General features: G+C 38.9%; 1 protein-coding gene across 1 annotated transcript in view; it reads right to left on the bottom strand.

The window, feature by feature from the left end:
• PARD3 (par-3 family cell polarity regulator) overlaps nt 1–19751 on the bottom strand; it is a 388174-nt gene that overhangs the window by 163170 nt on the left and 205253 nt on the right. The window contains exons 14-15 of the mRNA XM_026048772.1: nt 8682–8870; nt 8021–8191 (exon numbers count right to left, since the gene is read on the bottom strand). Of these exons, the coding sequence (XP_025904557.1) occupies nt 8021–8191; nt 8682–8870 (360 nt within the window). The remainder of the gene's footprint in view (nt 1–8020; nt 8192–8681; nt 8871–19751) is intronic.

Below are 19751 nucleotides of genomic sequence, written 5' to 3'. Positions count from 1 at the left end.
CAATTTGTGACCATTTCCTCTCATTCTTTCCACTGAGAGGAGTTTGGCTCTGTTTTCCTTCCCACTACCCACTATGTGTTTGCACGCATTGATAAGATCCCCCTCTAGCTGCCTCTTTTCAAGGCTGAACAGAGAGAGTTCTCTGGGGTCCTAGCATTGGTCTGTCATTCACAATCGTACTCATAAAGACACAGAGAGCCTTCTGTGGCACAGACTCCCCTTAACTCCTTTTCTGCCCCTTCTCTTAAAATAGGAACAGAGAGGAGATTTTTGTTTGAGTAAGATCTCCACCCTGACCCTTTGTCATTGAGATAAGAAACAGCTGCTCGCTAAAGCACTATCTGTACTAACTAGCCCAGCTGCTGCTTATCTGGATGATAAAAGGACAACTAATGTGGTCCTTTTTACTCAAACACCACCATCCATCCKATCTGAAGTTATGTCCATAAATATGCACAAGAACATTGCCAAAATATTCCAAGCATAAACAACCATTTTTTTGGTAAAGAAATAATAATCACTCTCCCTTTTCCCCCATTGGAAATTAAATCATCTTCCACACCAGCATTATGGATTTTTAAGAAGCCATTGTACAAATCACCTACATCTTAGAGTGCTTTCAAGGAAGTGAAGCCCTTTCCATTCTACAGAGTCATTCTCCAGGCTTTCTTTTTTTTTTTTCCCTTTTTTATCCGTGTCCTGTTGACTAGTATGTGCCCCAAAGCTAGAGGCCTAAAACAGGCTAGACAGTATTAATAAATACTGTATTAGAAGCTCAGGTAAAACATGTGCCACAATTCAAATAGAAAACAAAATGATCGAAAATTCTCCTGTAGGGTTCAAAGGGAAACTTACTATAGAAAAAAAAAATGAGCATTTAACAGATGGAAAACTTGCCCAAATAAAAATAGGAAAAGCCATAAAATATAGCAGGTCAAACATAAACAAGAAATTAAGAAAGAAAGATAAAATAGGATTTAATCAACACCCTTCAAAGGATGCTCAGACATCTGGAAAAATACCTGAAATAGGAAGGGGGAAGAAGTGGGACCAACTTGATGGCAAAAGCATGAAATGGGCACTCCTGGATGAGAAGGTACCAGTGATGCTCCATGTACTCCTTCATCAGTTATTACCTCTGAAGATACTGAGATTTCCACAGCTTATGCCTTTCTTGGTGCCACATAAGCCACAGCAAGCCAAACAAGAGGCCAGATCAGTAAATAGGAAGTGTTAGACCAAAGAGATAAGTTAACGTGTCCCTAAGGGTGGATAACATTCTCCTAAAATCCCTGAAAAAACTTCAGTGTGAAATTGTGTAAATAGCCATACAGCTGAGGCCACATGAACGGCCATGGTGCCAGAGGACTCGTGCACGCCTGTATAACTGGAAAGGATATTGAAAATTACAGATACAGAGTCTTCCTTCCTTCCTGATAAATGAGTAGAATCTACAGTAAAGTAGATCCCTGAGCCCAGCATAGAGCAAGGTCTATGAGGAAGCATGAGTGCTGAGCTCCCTTTSCTTTCCATGAGCTATGGAAAGGGAAATCCTGCCTCACGAACATGCTGGAGTTCTGCAAAAGGTGCCAGTAAGCTCTCCAAGGGAATAAAACACACAYAGTACATCTGCATTTCCAAAAGGGCTTTAGCAAGGCTTCATGTCAAAGGTTTTTAAAGGAACACAGTTTTCATATGACTGGAATGAGTTTTCATTTTATGGCCTGAAATCTGGCAGATTGGAAAGAAAGGATAAGGCTCTARGATAGAGAAGAGTCAGCAGAAGGTTCCCCCAGGGATCAGCACTGAGAAAGCTCAGGTTGATGAACAGCTTTATCAGTGACCTGGAGAGGGGAGTGAACAGTAAGTCACTTTGTTTGCAGAAGATATAAAAGTCTTTTAGATAGTTTAATGAACTCCAGCAGGACTTCACAAAACTGACCRGAGGGGAGGGGAAGAGCCCATCACCACTAGCAAAACATGTCCTGTCAATTCAGAGTAGATAAGAGCCTGTCCAGGGAAACACAGTGTTGAACTTGGGTGGAACTGACAGCTGTGACTCACTAAAGGGTTCTCAGAGTCACCACCGACTGCTGTCTGAAATGACTGACTGACCTGGTGGACAAGAGCAGCCAAAAAAGTCAACCAGATGTCAGGCACCGTCAGACAACACTGTTTATCTGCTGTGTCGCACACTGGTGTGCCCGCACCTTGGGACCCATGTGCAGGTTGGACCTCTGCATGAGCAAGCACTGAGTGGAGTCAGAGAAAGCAGAGGAAGGATGACTAAACCAGGCTTAGGAGATAGTGCCTTAAAAGAAAAGGCTAAAAAAGGGTGGGAGTTTTACCTCTGGAGAGGAGAAAACTGAGGGGAACACGAKCAGGGTTTACAAAAACAAGATAAGCTGCATATGGAACTGCTGTTCATCAAATCCCATGTTTGAGAACTTGGGGGCACCTGGACAAACTATTAGGGGAATGGCTTAAAAATACTTCTTTACACAGTAAGTATTGGACTTCTGGAATGTGTTGCAGCAGGAATTTGCAGAGGCAGATACTATCATCCAATTCTGAAAGGTATTAAAAGCAATTCACACACACAAAAACCTATAARTAGATTTTATAAAACCTCTGCCCTGTCTATGCACATTCTAACATCCCCAATTTTGGGTGCTGGGAGAGTCTCAGCACAATGGACCTCAGAAGGAGGCCAGGTTCACAGGTTCTTCCTAAACCATTATATTTTTGGTACTGGCTAGATGGGCTGTTGACTAAATTCAGGACATTTCTTGTAACATTTCTTATGTTACTTTCAATGTAAAGATGTGGAGTAGCTTCAAGACCAAAAGAACATTTCATGCTCTCAAACACACAGGAAAAGAATAAATGTTTGTRTGTTTTCTGTATTTTATAATGAAAATATTTGCTTGAAAAGCTTCTCTCACTCATCTCGCTACCAGTCAATTTACTTAAACAATTGCTGAGGTCCTTATATGGTCTGGATTTATGRCTGCTTTCTCCACTTTATGCTGTGCTCTGATTTCAACTCAGCAGCTCGAGCAGAGATGGCAAGACATGCAGGATGAATTTTGGGGATGTGCAAATCCTTTGCATTTTTTTTAAGGCAGGTTTGTCAAGAAACTGTTCAAAAAAAGTGAAAGAGAGGGAAAAAAAACACCTTTTGAATCTCTCATTTTGACAAAAATGGTGATGCTCTCTCTTTTCGATGGCAGACAAGTGTTGTCTGCGCGTGACACCAACGGAGCAGAGAGAAGCAATCTGTGCCTCTGAGTTGTCCAGGCTGCAGGAATGAAAGGGGCAGGATTCTTCAAGTAACAATTACCTTTATTTTCTTGGATCAGCACATGCWGCAGCAGCTGCACTGAGGGGGCTGACAGGCGTGCCGGAGTGCTGGGAATGCACCGTGCTGACGCAGCCAGCAGCTGTTTGCCCGGGCAGGCTGATCATCATAATGCTGCTAATTAACAGAATGCAGTGCAGAGAACTCTACTGTTGCTCTTTAAACCTTAGGCCCTCAGCAATTAAAAAAATGTCAACCCTTAGTTAAAGATCCAGAAAGCTGACGGTCACATCTTCTGAAAACCAGTCTGTTCAATACTGGCCATACTACTGATGGACATTTTCCCAGTTTTGCTACTGACTGCACAACGTTGGAAACAGCAGTTAAAGGCTCCCTGTGCTTAGAGAGAAAAGCTGAAGTCAAAGTGTAAGGCTGATCACAGAGGACAATCCTTACAACTGTAAATATAGTCTTCAAATCTATATTTTACTTTTCTTAAAATGGTAGGGACAGAACCTAAGACATCCAAATCCCAAACTGACCGTTAAAAAAATGTTTCTGTTACCCTAATCTAGTAGCATCCATCAAATACTAACTGTATGATTTTGTTTGGAGTGGCTGAGATCTTAAACAAAGCTCTGCAAGGTTTATAATCGTACAGTTGACAGAACTGACTGTATTACTATACTCTGTGTAAAAGTAATGCAAACAGGAGAAAAACTCCAACACACAGTTTTGGCTTGAAGCTCATTCATAGCTACCACACGCCTTATGCTTATATCAATATTTACTACAAGATAATTCACTTGAAAACCTGGATGGATTATACTCCRTCTCCTGATGAGTCAATGAAAATTCCTCCTACAGGCAACACAGGTTTAGTAAAACCACAATATAAAACAGCTTTTTACCTTCTGGGAAGTTTGTGGTTTCCTTTGAGTTCATTGTTACATAAGAATCAATGACATAAACAATAATCACTTCCACTCTGAAGGCAAGATATTATGCCTATGGCAGTTAATTTATTTTTACTATAACTGCTTTTTAGGCTTATTATATACTATGAGGAGATGTGAAGATGTACAATAAGATGTATAATGCCAACATTAAAGAAAAAAAAAGGTATCAGATGTAACTTAGCTAAGTTTTGAAATACTTTTATGCTCCATTTAAACAGACTCTGACTTTGGAAATCAAAGGAAATACAGAACTACTCTGCAGCAGAAGAGAGACAATTATCACTGCCTTTCAAAAACCAGGACACCTAGGGATTAAGTCTCCTTTAATTCTAGCCAATRGTCAAAACCAGGTAAGGATCGTGAGCAAGTAAAAATTCTGGTCTGAAGAGAAACACAACTATGTTCTTGCACACACCCCTTAGGGCTGATTATGAACGTTAAAAAGAAAAGCCTACCATATTCATACTGTTAACTTTCCTAAAATCCAATTAAACTTTGTGTTAGTGAAGGAAAAAGCAGTCTGGCTTGCCTATCAACTAAAAATATCTCAGCTTCACTTTGCAAACACAGAATGCTCACTGGACTCAAAGCCAGGGGAAGGAAAACAAGAGGGTTTTTTTTTTTGTTCTTTTTGTTGTTGCTCTTTTAATAGCCAGCAAGCAGATGTATTTATGGTCTGGAAGTCAAGCATAATTCCTGCTCGCATCATCGCCCCTTGTCCAGATCCCAGCGGCTCAGTCCCCTTCAGGAGACCCTCAGCCTCGCTCCGTGGTGAGCAGGAATTCCAGGGAGCCCGGGCCTGACCTTGGCTGCGGCACCGCACTGCCCATGTCAGTGGAAAGGAATGCCAGAAACCCCTCTGGCCACCRTGCACAAAAGGGAATACAACCCAGCTCCCTTCCACTTAGCTGTGGTTCTGCAAGGCTAACAACAGTGTAAACTATTTTTTTTGTCAGCGAAGTGGGTGCATACAGCCCTAAATCAACACAGGAAATGAATCAATTGAATGGGATTTTTTTTGCCTTCCCCATCACTTTTCTTTTTTTCTCTTTTTGTTTTTCTTTTTAAGGCCGGTGTGTTCAGCAAGCCACAATTTGTACTTTCATCAGATTCTTCTAAGAGAAAAAGCATAGAAAATACCAGGGAAAATACACATTTTGTCAAAAGATAAACATTTCTTTGTCTTGCAGTAAAAACAGCAAGTAAAAAAAAGCCCATTTCTGGAGAACATGCTGGTAAAATGCATCATTTATCAAAACAGGGTCTGTCGTTAAAATGCTTCTCCTGCGAGCCTGTAAGCTGCTAAGTTTGCTGCCACTCACACGGTGTGTGGTTTTTGTCCTCATAGCAAGAAACTTTGATGAGAGACTGTACACGAGCCAGGTGGTAGCTACGGGAATATTGTAGGGGGCATTTTACATGCCAGAGCACTAAGGAATCTAAAGGACTGAATTAAGTGTAACACAGTTCAGGCAGCCAAGTAYGCCCAATATTTGATGCTCCTAAGGAGAGCAAATATCGCTGTAATTCCCAGGCATGGAAGGCTGCCCTCCAGCTGCCTCTCAGTGCAGGCTTCCTTGGGGTTTAAACTGCCTGGAYTGCTCATATGTGAACATCATGTACAGTATTCTCCTAACTTACCAATATTGTATCTGATTAATCACATCTCACGGTCAAATTCATCTAACTCCTGAACCAGGGCTTACGTGCAAATTGTCAGGAAAAAATTCTCTCCCCTGTCAGTTTTGCTGAAGCCTGAAGTTTGCAAGACTTCAGAAAGCAAGTCTRAATATACCCAGGTCAGCATGCAAATAGCTTTAAGCCCATACAAGTTTTGTTTTCATCATATTAAAACATGCAAAAATTACTGCCAACATATTTCCCTTGTCTGAATGTGGTAAAAGTAAGAATTCTTGAGAAAATATGTTCACATAAATTATTAGAAAATTAGAAATTAAAGGCTGTTCACTGCACCAATAATTGCTTATTACTACTTTCCTGGTTCATTCTGGCTCATCTCACTAGCTTATTAATGACTTGGAAAAAATCAACTGAAATGGTAAAGTAGGTCCACATGGACACAGTTCTTCCCCTCATTACCTCCCAGACTCTACAGATAACAGTTCAGTGTATCTGAATCTGGATCTAGCACCAGTTTTTTGGTTTTGGCACACATATGCTGTACAGTGAGATGTGCCATTTCTGCAATGCTATTTTTGCAAAATAAACTGGTGAATGTCAAACAGATGCAGGGCATCAAACTGCTCTTAATATGAGTGAGCATAAAGTCTSTTGCATTTAAGGAACAATGTACTTTTGGTTCATCATTGCTGGATTTGCTCCATTTTGTTTATAAACACTGTCCTGCTACATTTATTATAAAAGAAAAAAAAATAACTTCCTTCATATCAGCCTTTTTAGAAAAAAAATACTAAACACAGAAATAACCTAAAACATTTAATTCTTTTCTAAGTAGCAAGTTATAAAATACATCTGAAATTGTGCAGGAACAAGGAACGGTCTGCAATGGAGATTCTAAGTTCCTGGAGTCCAAGTTCAGAATTACGGCTTAAACAGGTAATTACCAATATAGAAAGGTCCAAATTCCTTCAACATTAAATGGAAAAAGGTGTGCATCCAAGCTAGCTGTCTAATTTGTGTACATAAACATGTACGTGCATGCATAATAAAGCTGTGTACATGTGGTTGAGGAAGACAAGCTAAATATTTAAAGTAATGTATTTAGAAACACGATTTCATAATATACTATGAAATGGAATTYATTTTAAGATGAATGTTATGTGTTAAGAATTAATCTATTCTCTAAAAAGATCCTTAAATCAGGATCAAGAGTACTCAACCAATTTGTCCATATCTTTCTTGAAGCATGATGCTCAAGAACTAATATTCCAGGTAAGAATTTACCAGTGTTACCAAGAGTGAGAGAATGACTTTTAGATGCCTTAAGAACAGATTCCCTGACTCCCCCATTCATCTGCACTCGATTTATCTCAGTCTGTTTCRCCAATTTGTCAAAATCACTGTGAAGTCTAATGCTGGCCTCCACAGTATCTGCAACCCTGCTCAGTATCAAATGCCTGCACATTTCTACTATATAGCATTATTTACATTGAYCTAGAAAATAAACTATTGGGAATCATGAAAATGTTTCAAAACATSAACACAGAACTGGAGGAGATGGAAGCCACAGATAATCACAGGAAAAAAAAGCACTTATTTTCAGCATTTGGCCCTGAAGTCAGTATTTCATATATTCCTGCAATGAAGGCCAAGATATAACATACTTAAATCCCAAATAACAAGAGAGCTGTTTAAGTTTTTCAGACTTTTTACTTGGACTTTGATTAAATAAAATATAACAAAATATAACAGCTCTACCTTTAGCTAAAAAAAAAAAAAAAAGAATGTGACAAACTAGCAAGTCAGTTGACACTAAATGAGAGTAAAATTCAGTGGATCTACATATAAAACGCCAAAGAACAAATACTACACGAAAGGTGTGATCCAATTACAAAATCAATTTAGTGTTTCCTGTTACTCTGAAAATACTCCAAAGAAAACCTTCTGAGAGCTAGGTTAGCATGTGTAAAACTGCAATTCAGACAGCTTTGCAATTCCCTCTTTCTTTAATTTCCCAAGTATTGTTTTCCTCGTCTCAAATGAGACACGACTTTTCCCGTAAACACCAACGTCTTAGAAGAAATTAAAACTCCCAATCCTGATATCAAAAATGTATTACCTCATTGCATTTACTTATTCGCCTAGCCACAATAAGCTGAATCATCCCTCGCTTGTTTCCTTCGGTGGACATGGAGCGCCGCAGGGTTTCCATAGCATCTTGATTTGTTTTGCCCAATAATGACTCGCCATTCACCGCTATTAGTTGATCGTTCACTCGAAGCCTGCCATCCTGGAAAAAGGAAAGGTTACAGCCCGTTGTAAAAAACCCCAAGGAAGAAGACAGTCTGCAGGAAAGGCAAAAAAAAAACCCACCAAGCAAAATAAAATAAAATAAAAGCTAATCAAGCAACTTAGATCTAATTGCTAATGGCCAAGTGAATTCTAGTATAATAGTTCCTATGCAACCATTTAGGAAGTGTCTATTTCAATCATTTATAGACTTGCACTTCAAGCCATTATCATAATCTGTTTACACAAAAAGCATACTAATTAACTGTCCCAGAGATTGCCATTTCCTTCCTGAGAATCTTTAAGGCTGAACAAATCCTGACACCCACAAACATGGGAATCTGAGTGCAAATACGAAGGTTTTTCTTATTTTAAGATTAGGAAAAGCCAGTTACAGAGGAATCCTATTCTTCTTGAATCTATAGTTACTTTCCAAAAAGCCTGAATTTTGGAAAAGAGAGGAAGAAAAAAGTGCACATGTTCCCTCTTACCTTGGATGCTGCTCCACCATTAATAATGGACTTGACGAAGATTCCTAAATCTGCATGGTTCTCTTTGGAGCGGTTACCTTTGACACTCACACCTAGTCCAGCTGATCCAGAGTCATTAAGTGGAACTTCAAATGTCAGGAATTCCCTGGTGCCATCAGGTGTAAGAACAAGCTCTTCTTCTTCTGCTTTCTGTCGGGAAGATTAATACGGAGTTATAGAATAGCATTTCTCTTTGGGAATTCTCTTCCCTGCACAGCTAATAGCTTGAAGAAAAAAAAAAAAAAAAAAAAAAAAAAAAAAAAAAAAAAAAAAAAAAAGAAGAAAAGCTTTCACTATAATGCCACAATATTTTCCACAGCAATTATTTGAAGAACCATGCACAAAATAGTGTATATGCAATCACCTCCATGTGATGCCTAGATTCAGGAATACCTTGTGTTTGTGTCTAACTGCTTCTCTGTCTAGTAAAATAATTGAAATGTGTGTCATCCCTGAATATTCCATTAATCCGACTCGTATTTGTGCTGTTTCACTGGCCAGAAAGAAAGGCTGTATCATGAATACTTTCTTACTTGCAAACCTACAGAACCTTTACAATTTCAGCAGCAGCATCTACGGTATCTTTGTGAGTCACAGGGAGAAACTAAGCGCAAGGAAAAGAAGTTTGAAAATTACTCATTCACCTCCTTTTGTTTGGAACAGTGTTTGGAAAAAATAGAAGATTACACAGCTGAGACCAACAACAGCACATGTCTCTGCCATGGCCTAGCTCACCAGCAGATCCAGCTTTCTCGTCATTTCTGGCTCTGCCCTTCTCTCCGTCCTCTTTCCCACATCTCCGGTTCCTCCACGCGTATTCCCTGGCCCCCACGCCCAGCCCGAGCTCCCTGGSGAGCGGTGCTCAGGGTGACCCTGCTCCACGGGCAGGGCCGGGCTGGGCCCAGGCTGCCCCGGTTGGGCTCCAGCTGCACCTGGCGGCAGCGGCGCACGGAGAGGCAGCGGCCGGGCCCCCACGAGCAGCGCTCTCGTTTTCCCATGTTAGCAAATACACCACCACCCTCACCGACACTGTTTGTGTATCTGCTTTCTCCACATGACCCTCATCTATTCCCAAAACTCCATCGTCCCATTTCCCTGCTGTTCCCGGACACATTAGGAATTAACTTCTGCTTGTGGAGCATTCCCTGTTTCTTCTTCTTCACTGTTTCTTAAGACCTGAGGAAATCCAAAGCTTATGGGGTCTTCTGAAATCTAAACACAGACTACTGCAAGGACAGATGTGAAAGCCATGTGGAGTACACAAAGCAGAGATTATCAGTTTGGGCACATGTAAGTTAGTTCTTCTCACCAGCAAAACAATGTGAAAATGTTATATGGAAGGAAGTCAGGCTCCTGAGGGAACTGGAGGAGCCACGGGACCAAATCATSAGCTCTACCTTTCCCACCAGGCTAAAGGCATGAACCTTAACATGTTCACCATCCCAACCCCTGCATTAGACACTATTCACTTGTAACTAATAACAACTAATAACTTTTACTAATAACAATGTTTAATAATTAAATAGCAAGTGTCATAAGCCTGGCTCATATCCCATATCCAAACTCATCTCTTAGCCCTGAACAYCAGCAATAGCTGTGTTAGCTGCCAGGACTGGAAAGGTTCACAACATCATGGGAAAAAAGAATGGGTCAAAAAAACCCCACGAAATATACTGCAAAGTTCCAAAACTAATTTTCCTATCACAAGACAGGGTCTTGTTCAAAAAACAAGATTTTTTTTGATGTTCAAAAAAACAGAGCCTCAGCTGTGGCCATCTCCTTTCTAGTGCAGAGGACTAAAGAGTGTCCTTTGGGAGCATCTCTATGTGCCAAAAAATGGGTCAATTGGAAAGGCTACGTGAGGACTCATCCCCAAAGACCCGGCTAACAGCCTCTACACTGCTGCTGTCCAGAGAGACCAAGGGCTACAGCAGCCTCTCCACACTATTCCTAATGTGATTTTTCTGTTTGCTTCTTTTCTACATCCTCAAACAGGGAAACAACCTAACACTAATATAGRGCTACAGACACAGGAGAGTGTAGGTGAAACTTGAGGCCTGCATCCAGGGCAAACTGCTCCAGAGCAGCTGCAGGTGGATRCCAGAAATTAGAAACAAACAGGCTCTGCACTGACAGGGAAACAGGGAAGCAATGAGGGAATTACCCAATTTATCCAAAGAAAAATTTAGCACCACTGGGCTGAGACTAGAACGCTTTAGGGGTTTCTTAAGGTTTTCACAGCTTTTTTCAACGGAGCCAGCTTTTCCCACCACCACTTCTTTGTCCACAGTTTTAGAGACATGAGAAGCCTTCCGCCCTCCACCGCCTTCATGTCATCTGTCAGTAGCATATGCTGAAATGCAGCTTTTAAAGGAGAGAGCAAGAGAGGGAACAAACGTTTCCTTTTGACACATACAATTTCTACTAGGAATGCTCAGGAAGAAATGATGTGACATTCCAAAATACTGAACCACTAACATCCAAAGACTGGATACTAAAGAACACTAACACTTGTGCTACACCATGGCGCAACAAAAGGCCTTAATATATACATTGTTTTGAAGATATGTTTCACAGAAAGCATAATATATACACATAATGATCAAGAAAGCCTGACATCTAACTCCATCCATAAAGAAACCTTTCTGAAGAGATAAGCAGCAAGATTTTAGCTTGATACTTTGAAGCAAAGTTGTAAAATCTGTGTAGTATCAAGACTGGTTGCATCTTTTGTTAGYCAAAGCACTGGAGTACAGAAACATGCATTAAATACCAGCTACTATAAAAGTAACATTTGCGTTAAAATTGCATCAAGCATTTAGCATACAAATACAGCTAGCTATATGGATTCCCTAAGATAGTCACATATCTGCATAAAATGCACAAAACCCTAAAATGCAGCATTTAAAAKTTTAAACTGAAAACACAATCACTTCCAAATTTCAGTAACTTCCAATTGATCTTAATACATTTTATATAACACCTTCTCTATATCAATCAAACACCTCAACAGTATTTCTCATGATTAGTTATCTGTGGGAGAAATGTATCGCTTCATATACTTTGACAGGCCAGCAATAAATATGCGAGCAAGTTTATGTTCTTTGAACCCTCAACAGCAAAATTGAACTCCCTTTTTCCACACACAGCGTCCAGAGCAATTAGCAGCAGAACAATATCTGCTCAGACTGAGTCTGCTGAGAAAAGAGGTCATCTGAAATGACTTCAGCTGAAGAATGAAGCTGCTCAAGTATGTAATTTGTAATAAAAATTCGATTGGTGAGAAAATATGTAGGTGATTTTTTTTCTTCAGATTCATACTTAGCATCAATTTATACTAAATGACATTTGAGATAAGGTTTTCACTTCTTAAATGCAACATATAGTATAAATTCAAAGATAAACTTCCTGACTGGAGAAAACTTATGGCAGTGTTTAGACATATACGGAGATTAAAAAATCATAAGATAAACAGAGGCAGGGGATTTTTCTCTGCTACATACTGTTGGTTTCTGATATGATCATAAAACCTGATTTAATTTTATAAACAACATTGAAATGGACCTTGGCACTAACAGTGCAATAAGTTTATTTCATCCCGTTAGTAACAGCATCTTTTCCTTATCCTATTATATTTTAAATATTCTAAAGAAACTTCCCACTTGGGATTTCTTTCCTTATAAAAACCTCATTTGGGATCAGCTGGTGAATAAGCAGCACAAGATGGGTAGAAGAAGAAACCTCACAACATAAAAAATTATTCCCACCTAAGGCGGGAAGCAATTTTCAGTCAAGCTGGGACAAGTTTCCAAAGAGCCTCTCTGCAGCTACGGATCTGCCTGCACTCTCCACGCATAGGTTCATGCTCCGCGCAAGCTTAGACATGCTGTCTTCTCAGCAGCTATTAAGTCATGGAAACCTGTCTGCAGCTCCCTTCTGATTATGGAGAAAGAAAAGAAATAAATTAATCATGGGAGGCTCTAAGCAAAAATTGAGTTCACTGCTCATTTCTTTCATAGAAGCAAACAATAACACTCTGTATCCACACACAYTCTTAGCATTCATTTAATTATTATTTTATCACAACAATCTTTTGCCTCATGAACATGCCTTTTCTTCCAAAAAGAAAGTTCTTTCAACTGAAAACTGATGCATCCTGCCATACTCATGTGTTACAGATAAATATAATAACAGCAGCTCATTCAGACTTAAAACTGGACCTCTGGCACAGCAAGGCCTGATGACGGATCTAATGGGACACACACTTTCCAWCTGAGCTTCCTCCTGAAACTGTACCAGGCCTTTATCTCTTTTTAAAATATTTTTAACCAAACAATAATGTTCTGAATTACAGATTAAAGGCCTAAAGTGTCTACTTACCTAGTTATAAAATGATATAAAGCTTAAGCCAACTAAACAACTGAAATTCTTATGCTCTCTTTCTTTTCTAACTCTTCCTAAGTTATTATAATATCTCCCATATRTTAGATAACACTAATGAATCTTATTTGCACGTATATACTGAGACTCATTATTCATATTAGCAAGTTAATATGTTGCATCTGGCAAAGACTGCACTTTTGTTCAAATCAAACAGCAGCTGCTAAATATCAAAAACTATATTTGAATTCTGAAATTTTATGGGAAATGTGGGTCTGCTTTAATTTTAATCCCATCAAGGACAAGTTATTTGCATATTATACATGGCTTAACTTTGGAACATACTTATACACAAAAATGCCAGTTTATGGAACACCGCAGAACCAGCCTGTTTTATTTCCAGTTATGTTCATTTTAAGGAGTTAATTTAATATAAAAAGTACATATTCCATATACAGAAATGTATTCAATTTAATGTTTTTGATGGATAAAAAAAAGTTTAGGAAAAAAATACATATTCTCCAAAGAAGAAGAATTCTAGCATATGATCTTCATTTAGCATGAAAATCAAAAGCTTTGCAAAAGCCCAACTTTAAGTATTTCCACATGATTGTTATTTATCTATATAGGAATGCCCCTGCTTGTCTATGCTAACATTATTCTTCTTAATACTAACATGCTGATCTGAGGTGCTATAGATACTGTTTTAGGCTGTTAAGATTCTGTGTTTCAACTTAACTGATCAGAGCACTAAAATTTCATTATATATTTCAGAATTTCACACACTGCACAGTCAGACACAGTTACCATAATGATTATAATTTATTAAAGCTAACATTTTCTATTCCAAACTGTTGTTTGACTTTAAATATTGAATTCCAATGGTATGTTCTGAGGTAAGTATGCAATTTTAATGGTTACCCCATTTCTTTAGAGAAAAAACTCCCTAAGAATCTTTACTTCTCCCATTGGCCCACTGGCTGTACAAGTCCCAGGAGACTAAAGAAATGAAAACAGCGTTTGGGAAAAGTGAGCCAAAATAGCAAAGTTGAAAGAGAAATAAGGCCTTTGTAAAAGTGCATGACAAGAAACATGTTCCCAATGAGCTGACTCGTGCATGAGCCTCTGGGGTGAGCTAGGTTTTATTCCGCTACAGACTCTGAGGCAATCATGGCAAAGCAGTTCATCTCACTCTTGTTTTCTGGRTTTAACAGTGAAGAAGAATTAACATCAAGAATCTAGAGCCAACAGGGAAGAAAACAAGCTTTGCTCCCAACAAATGTGTTTTTGGAGATTTAAACAGAAATTTTAAACAAACAATGTGAATTCCGACTCATCCATCCTAGGCCAAGTGTTGGAAAGAAGGCCTGTGTCAGCAGTGACCAACTGCAGGACCTAGGGCCCCCTTTTCATCTCACATCCTTTATTTCCTGCTTCATTTTAAATACTCTGCACAGTCAACTCTTTATTATCCAAAATAAAATGAGCCCGGCATGTATGAAATAGTCTAATAATCCCGAATAAGAGTGGTCCGCACCAGTCTGGCTTCTGAATGACTCTGCAGAGGTGTCACTCCGGCAGGTCCACTTCAGAACCACGTGGAGGGACACCCGTACCGGCTCCCATGACGCTAGGGATTGCTCTGTGAGCGTTACCAGTGCAAGCTTTGCAACAGCAGCAGTACCTGCCCAGCACTCGCAGCACGTGGCACTGATTCAGCTGGAAACACTCACTGCAGCACAGTCCTACTGTGGCCCTGTCAACATCTCGCAGGTGACACCGGAGACTATCAGCCCGCGAGGCAGTCACAAGCACAGTGTCACACCCAAGTTTTTGTGGATCACCCTTGAACACTACAGGAAATTTGAGCCACTCAGAAAGCATTCGAGTCACTCAACTCCTGTATTAATTATTCACTATGGATTATTGTCTCAGTGCTGCTCACTAATGTCCCAGCACAAGCTTTTCAATAATACAACACCTCTGCTGGTAAAAGACTCTGAACACAAGAGCATCTGCAGAAGATTGCAGAGTCTCTTATTCTTTCTTCATTTTAGCCAGTAACCTGGTTCTTGGATCGCAAGTTTATGAAAAACATAATGTGAAACCACTCAAAATGGCACTAAAAATCCATGGAAACATCGTAATTACCCTCATGTCGCAAACTATTAGAGGATAAAAGCAGAAAAATTAATCAGAGCAAATAATAAACAACTCCCAAATAGCATGRGGGAAATAACAGCATCAGCTCCATGTTCAGCTAAACCTCCGCTCATGTGCTAGCTCATTCCACACCAGGCGCTACCAGCACAGCTCCTGGTGCACAGCTRGAGGCTGGAACTAATCAGTGTCCCACCTGGGCTCCATTTGGGGGCATCCAGATCACCCACGTTAGCAATGGAAATAGGTAAAACTCTAAACTGTTTTTCAAAGAAGTTTCTTTGTGAAAATGAGTGTAATAGCTGAATGATACAGAATGCCTGTTTCAGGAGAATTTGTGTGTAATTACCTACAGATGAAGTTACAATAATTTATACTTACAGCCTTTGAAAAATATCCATATCCAGTGACTATATATTTTTGTATAATGCAAACAACATTTCAATAAAAGAAAAAAAAATCCCCCCCTAAGATCACAACTACTATCTTAAAACGTATCACTGAAAGGATTATAGTTTTATAATAAAAAAAAAAAGCTGAAATCTGTTGGTGTTTTTTTCCAAACTGAAAGCCAAGAATTTTCCATCCATTAATCAATACAAATTATTGTATTTCTTTATATAAGTCTCTACACATTTTATTCTATTCTATATGCCTTTCTACGTATTTGATATTTCTCATCTTTATAGTGTATAAAAATAGTTGTGTACAAAAAGTGTACAAAAATAATTATGCTTTAATTCTTTCAAAATGTCTCTGAAGAGGGCAAAATTATCACCCTAATCCTAGAGCTGGTGCTTTCTTGTGTAGAAATACTGTGGCTGATTTACTCAAAATCACACACAAAGATCTATGGCAACTGAAGGAACCCAGAAGTGCTGACAACTCTATATTATCCTCGGATTCTGATAAGACACGGTAATCAAAACGAGCTTTAAATAATAAAAGTATCAGTAGTAAACGTCCATAGGAAAATAAAACTCACTAGATATGTTAAGTGCAATCCAGTTGCAATTTCTAGAAGAACTGTTAAATAGTTCCTATACTGGTCAAACACTCTAATCATTCTTGTTATGTTTCGGTTACAAATATTGCCCTCACTAAAGCTCATACTATCCTGTTACAAGAGCTTGATAGAGGAGCAAATGAGAACAGAAAAATGAACTTTTCCCTGCTGCTGAGTAATACTCGTGAAATGGAGCCCTGAGCTTTTGATGTCTTTTGCTTAATAGGAACTCTTGCTTAGAAAATAATTATACACACACACACACACACACACACACACAAAACTTAAGTGTATATAAAATATATATGTATATTTACATATACATATGATAATTACTATTTTTCTCTGCTTATGTGCAAGTTAATATGCTGGTTTGGATTCAGAAACAAACAACGAAAGACAATTGCAAAAGCAAAATATTACTGAAACACTACTGACTTTGGAAAAGTATGGGGAAAAATTAATTGGCAGATGTTTTATATAGCATAATTAACAGTTCATTTCAATGCTCTATAACATGATTAGGAAAATTATGCTTAGAAACAGAAATGTAATAATGATAAATTACTAGTTTTCATATTACGGTCAATCTTCTGCATGGCAAATAATCACCGTGTTCAAAAATAGGTGCATCTGTTCCCTTCTGTCCTCAGCCACACAAGCAGTACAGTACAGTGGCTGGGTGGCTTTCACACAGATGCAGGAGATTTCCATGCATCAGGAGGAAACTCACTGCCAATTCCATTCCTCAGCAGAACAGAAGGTAAAAACATCAGTCCTGTTTTCACAAGGGCACAGTTATTGGGTAGAGATGAAGATGCATTAGYAATTTGCACTTCTTACGGGTAACTAGAGAGCTTAAATTCTGCAAGGTTAGTATGTTAAGAGGGCTCCTCATTTACAGAAGCTCGTGAATAAGAGCATGAGAATCTGTATTCTGTGAAAGTGCAAAATTTAAATGTAAAATCATATACTTTCCTGGATGGCTAGTAAGAAAAGAAACCTGTTCTCTCACACAATTCGCGTCACAGACAAATTCACCAAAAAATAATTGGCACAGTTTTCATTAAAGATACAAAGGTCCTGAATGCACTCAAGTGTCACAAAATTGTGTATATTATTTGAAATGAATAGTTTCATGAGGGCATACTCTGAGTGTTGACAGTGAATTGATGAATGAGATCTTGTGTTTTTGGCTTCTATATATAAAACTACTTTAAACTTCTGATTTTTAGGGCTTTTATCTTTTTTTTTCTTTTTTAATTTCAAAGTTTCTATTTTATCACAAAGACATAACAAAAAGCTATCGCCATTTTGTCCTTAAATTAAAAACAGAGTAACAGATTTTTGTACTTAACCTTTCTCTTATTTCTCTAGCTTCTGAAAATTCACTACTTTCATTGCTTTTTCTTGCTTTGCTTTCTGCTATCAATTCTTAGACATTTGAATACTAAAAACTCACAACTACCAGACTGAAGATCAGAGCAGACACAGAAATAGAAATGGCAAGATTAGAAATCTTAAAGACTGAAAAGTAGACAGAGGAAGAATAAACAAGGATTGAAGAAGAACCGAGGAGTTTAAGGAAAAGCAATGAAAAATACGTCTAAAAATACTTGGAAAAAAACAAGTGTGTGACTGTATTATTAATGTGCTTCTGAGAAAAAATTAGTTCTAGAGAACTGCAGTATAACACTTATCCAAAGCAAAGAAGACAGGAAGACAGAGGTAAGTGCAAAATCACGACAGTTTAGAAAATCCAACTGACCCCTTTCAGCTTTAGCCCATTTTTTATTCCCTCTAAGGAGTAGGTACATTTAAAGAGACCTTTGCTTCTACTATTCATCACTGTTGCTTTGAGCTTTCAAATAAATAAATGAATGGGAAAAAACAGAAGACATGATGCAAAATCTTGATCAACTTTCTAGTTTTATTCCTGCCTTATCCAAGTATGTTCCCACAGGCWTCCCAATTCACTTCCTAATTTTCAAGGCTTGCTTCAAGGCTGGTTCAAGCAGTTTTTCAGAAATGCCTTATCAGTCACCCAATCCCAGCTCCCTGGACAGGAAGTGAATTAGCTATATCTAGAAAGAACAAAGGAGAGTATTTTCCTTAGATAAAGGCAGGAGGTTGGTCCAAAAACAGGTAGAGAAAGGATTTCTCCAAGGACTTTGTTACGAGGTCCTCAGTGATCAACACTGAAAGAGGAGATCAAATGCTTTATATAAGCAAGGCAACCGGCCTAGCCTTTTGGGGCAGAACAAATAGATTCACCCACAAACTGTTTTCAGTTGTATCCAGTTGCAGGCAGGAATGCTGTCCTGCGGTTTGCCCYTTGATGTCCTCCTGTATCAGCAGCATTGGCATGAGAGCATGAAGATAAAACCAAGCACGCACTAAGAAGGCCCTCCTGAAGCACCCACACGGCCAGCAAGGCCGCAGGGCCCCCGGGCAGACGGCTGCCAGACCAGAAGCTGCACAGGGACACTGCGGGACGGAGGGACAGAAGTGAAGACGCTGCTCTGCCCCAAGGCCAGGTTTGGCAGCTACACTCCAGCCCCCGAAACGTTAACAGCTTCAGGCAACGTGCTCAAGCTCCCTCCCCACGGTAACTCCTACAACATCTCCTTAMCTCGCCTTGATTTTATTTTTACCTCCAACACTATCTCGCCACTGCTGGTGGCAACAAAGCTTCTGAGTCATCCAGAATAGAGTTTTTTGTCAGTTTTTCAGCATTTTTTTAAACTATTTTCTAACTCCAGCAAGATTCTGCTTAATGTCTACATAATCCAATTAATTATTTAACTTTGAAATAGGCATTTGAACAGAGCTTCTAATAGTTTATTTTTCACTAAGATGCAGTACACATTCAAGGTAGTATGTTATTCTAACATGTGTTAAAATTTCATAAAATAAATCCTGTATTTTTGTAAACATGTATTAGCTGTATTAAGGGCAACCCTGTCCCACTGAATAAAACAAGTTATTTAAACCTCAATATACTTCCTCCCTGATACATCATGTACAAATTTACTATAATCTGCAAAGGGTTAAACTTCATACTACTTGTCTATAGTTTCTTAAAAATAACTAACAACAACAAACAGTGGCTTTGGTACGAGGATCCAGTGTCAGGCTTGAATCCCAACTGCCTAACTTTGGTGTGTTGGTATCTCAGGTTTCAGACATACAATCATGGTTTAAACAATTAGTTTCAAGAAGTACCCCAAACTAAGAGCCTGATGTTATCATTCCAACTTGTAGCCTTTGGCTGTGTATAAAGGATGTAATTTCAAATAGCATTTGAACACACACAGTATTTCAATTGTACCTAATACTCTAAACCTATCTGAAATTACATAAAAACATATATTTAAAATGTAAAGCTAGAGAGAGCCATCTACAGTATATAATGTGAAAGGAGGATCTGTGAGACTGTGATGGAGAAGTGCCATATCATTTTAAAACATTTGGGAGTCTTCCAG

The sequence above is a fragment of the Nothoprocta perdicaria genome, unplaced genomic scaffold (assembly GCF_003342845.1).
Source record: "Nothoprocta perdicaria isolate Ctin4 unplaced genomic scaffold, notPer1 scaffold_57, whole genome shotgun sequence".
In the NCBI taxonomy this organism is placed as follows: domain Eukaryota; kingdom Metazoa; phylum Chordata; class Aves; order Tinamiformes; family Tinamidae; genus Nothoprocta; species Nothoprocta perdicaria.
Note: the sequence above shows the minus strand (reverse complement) of the source record. Positions and strands in the feature narration are given on the sequence as shown.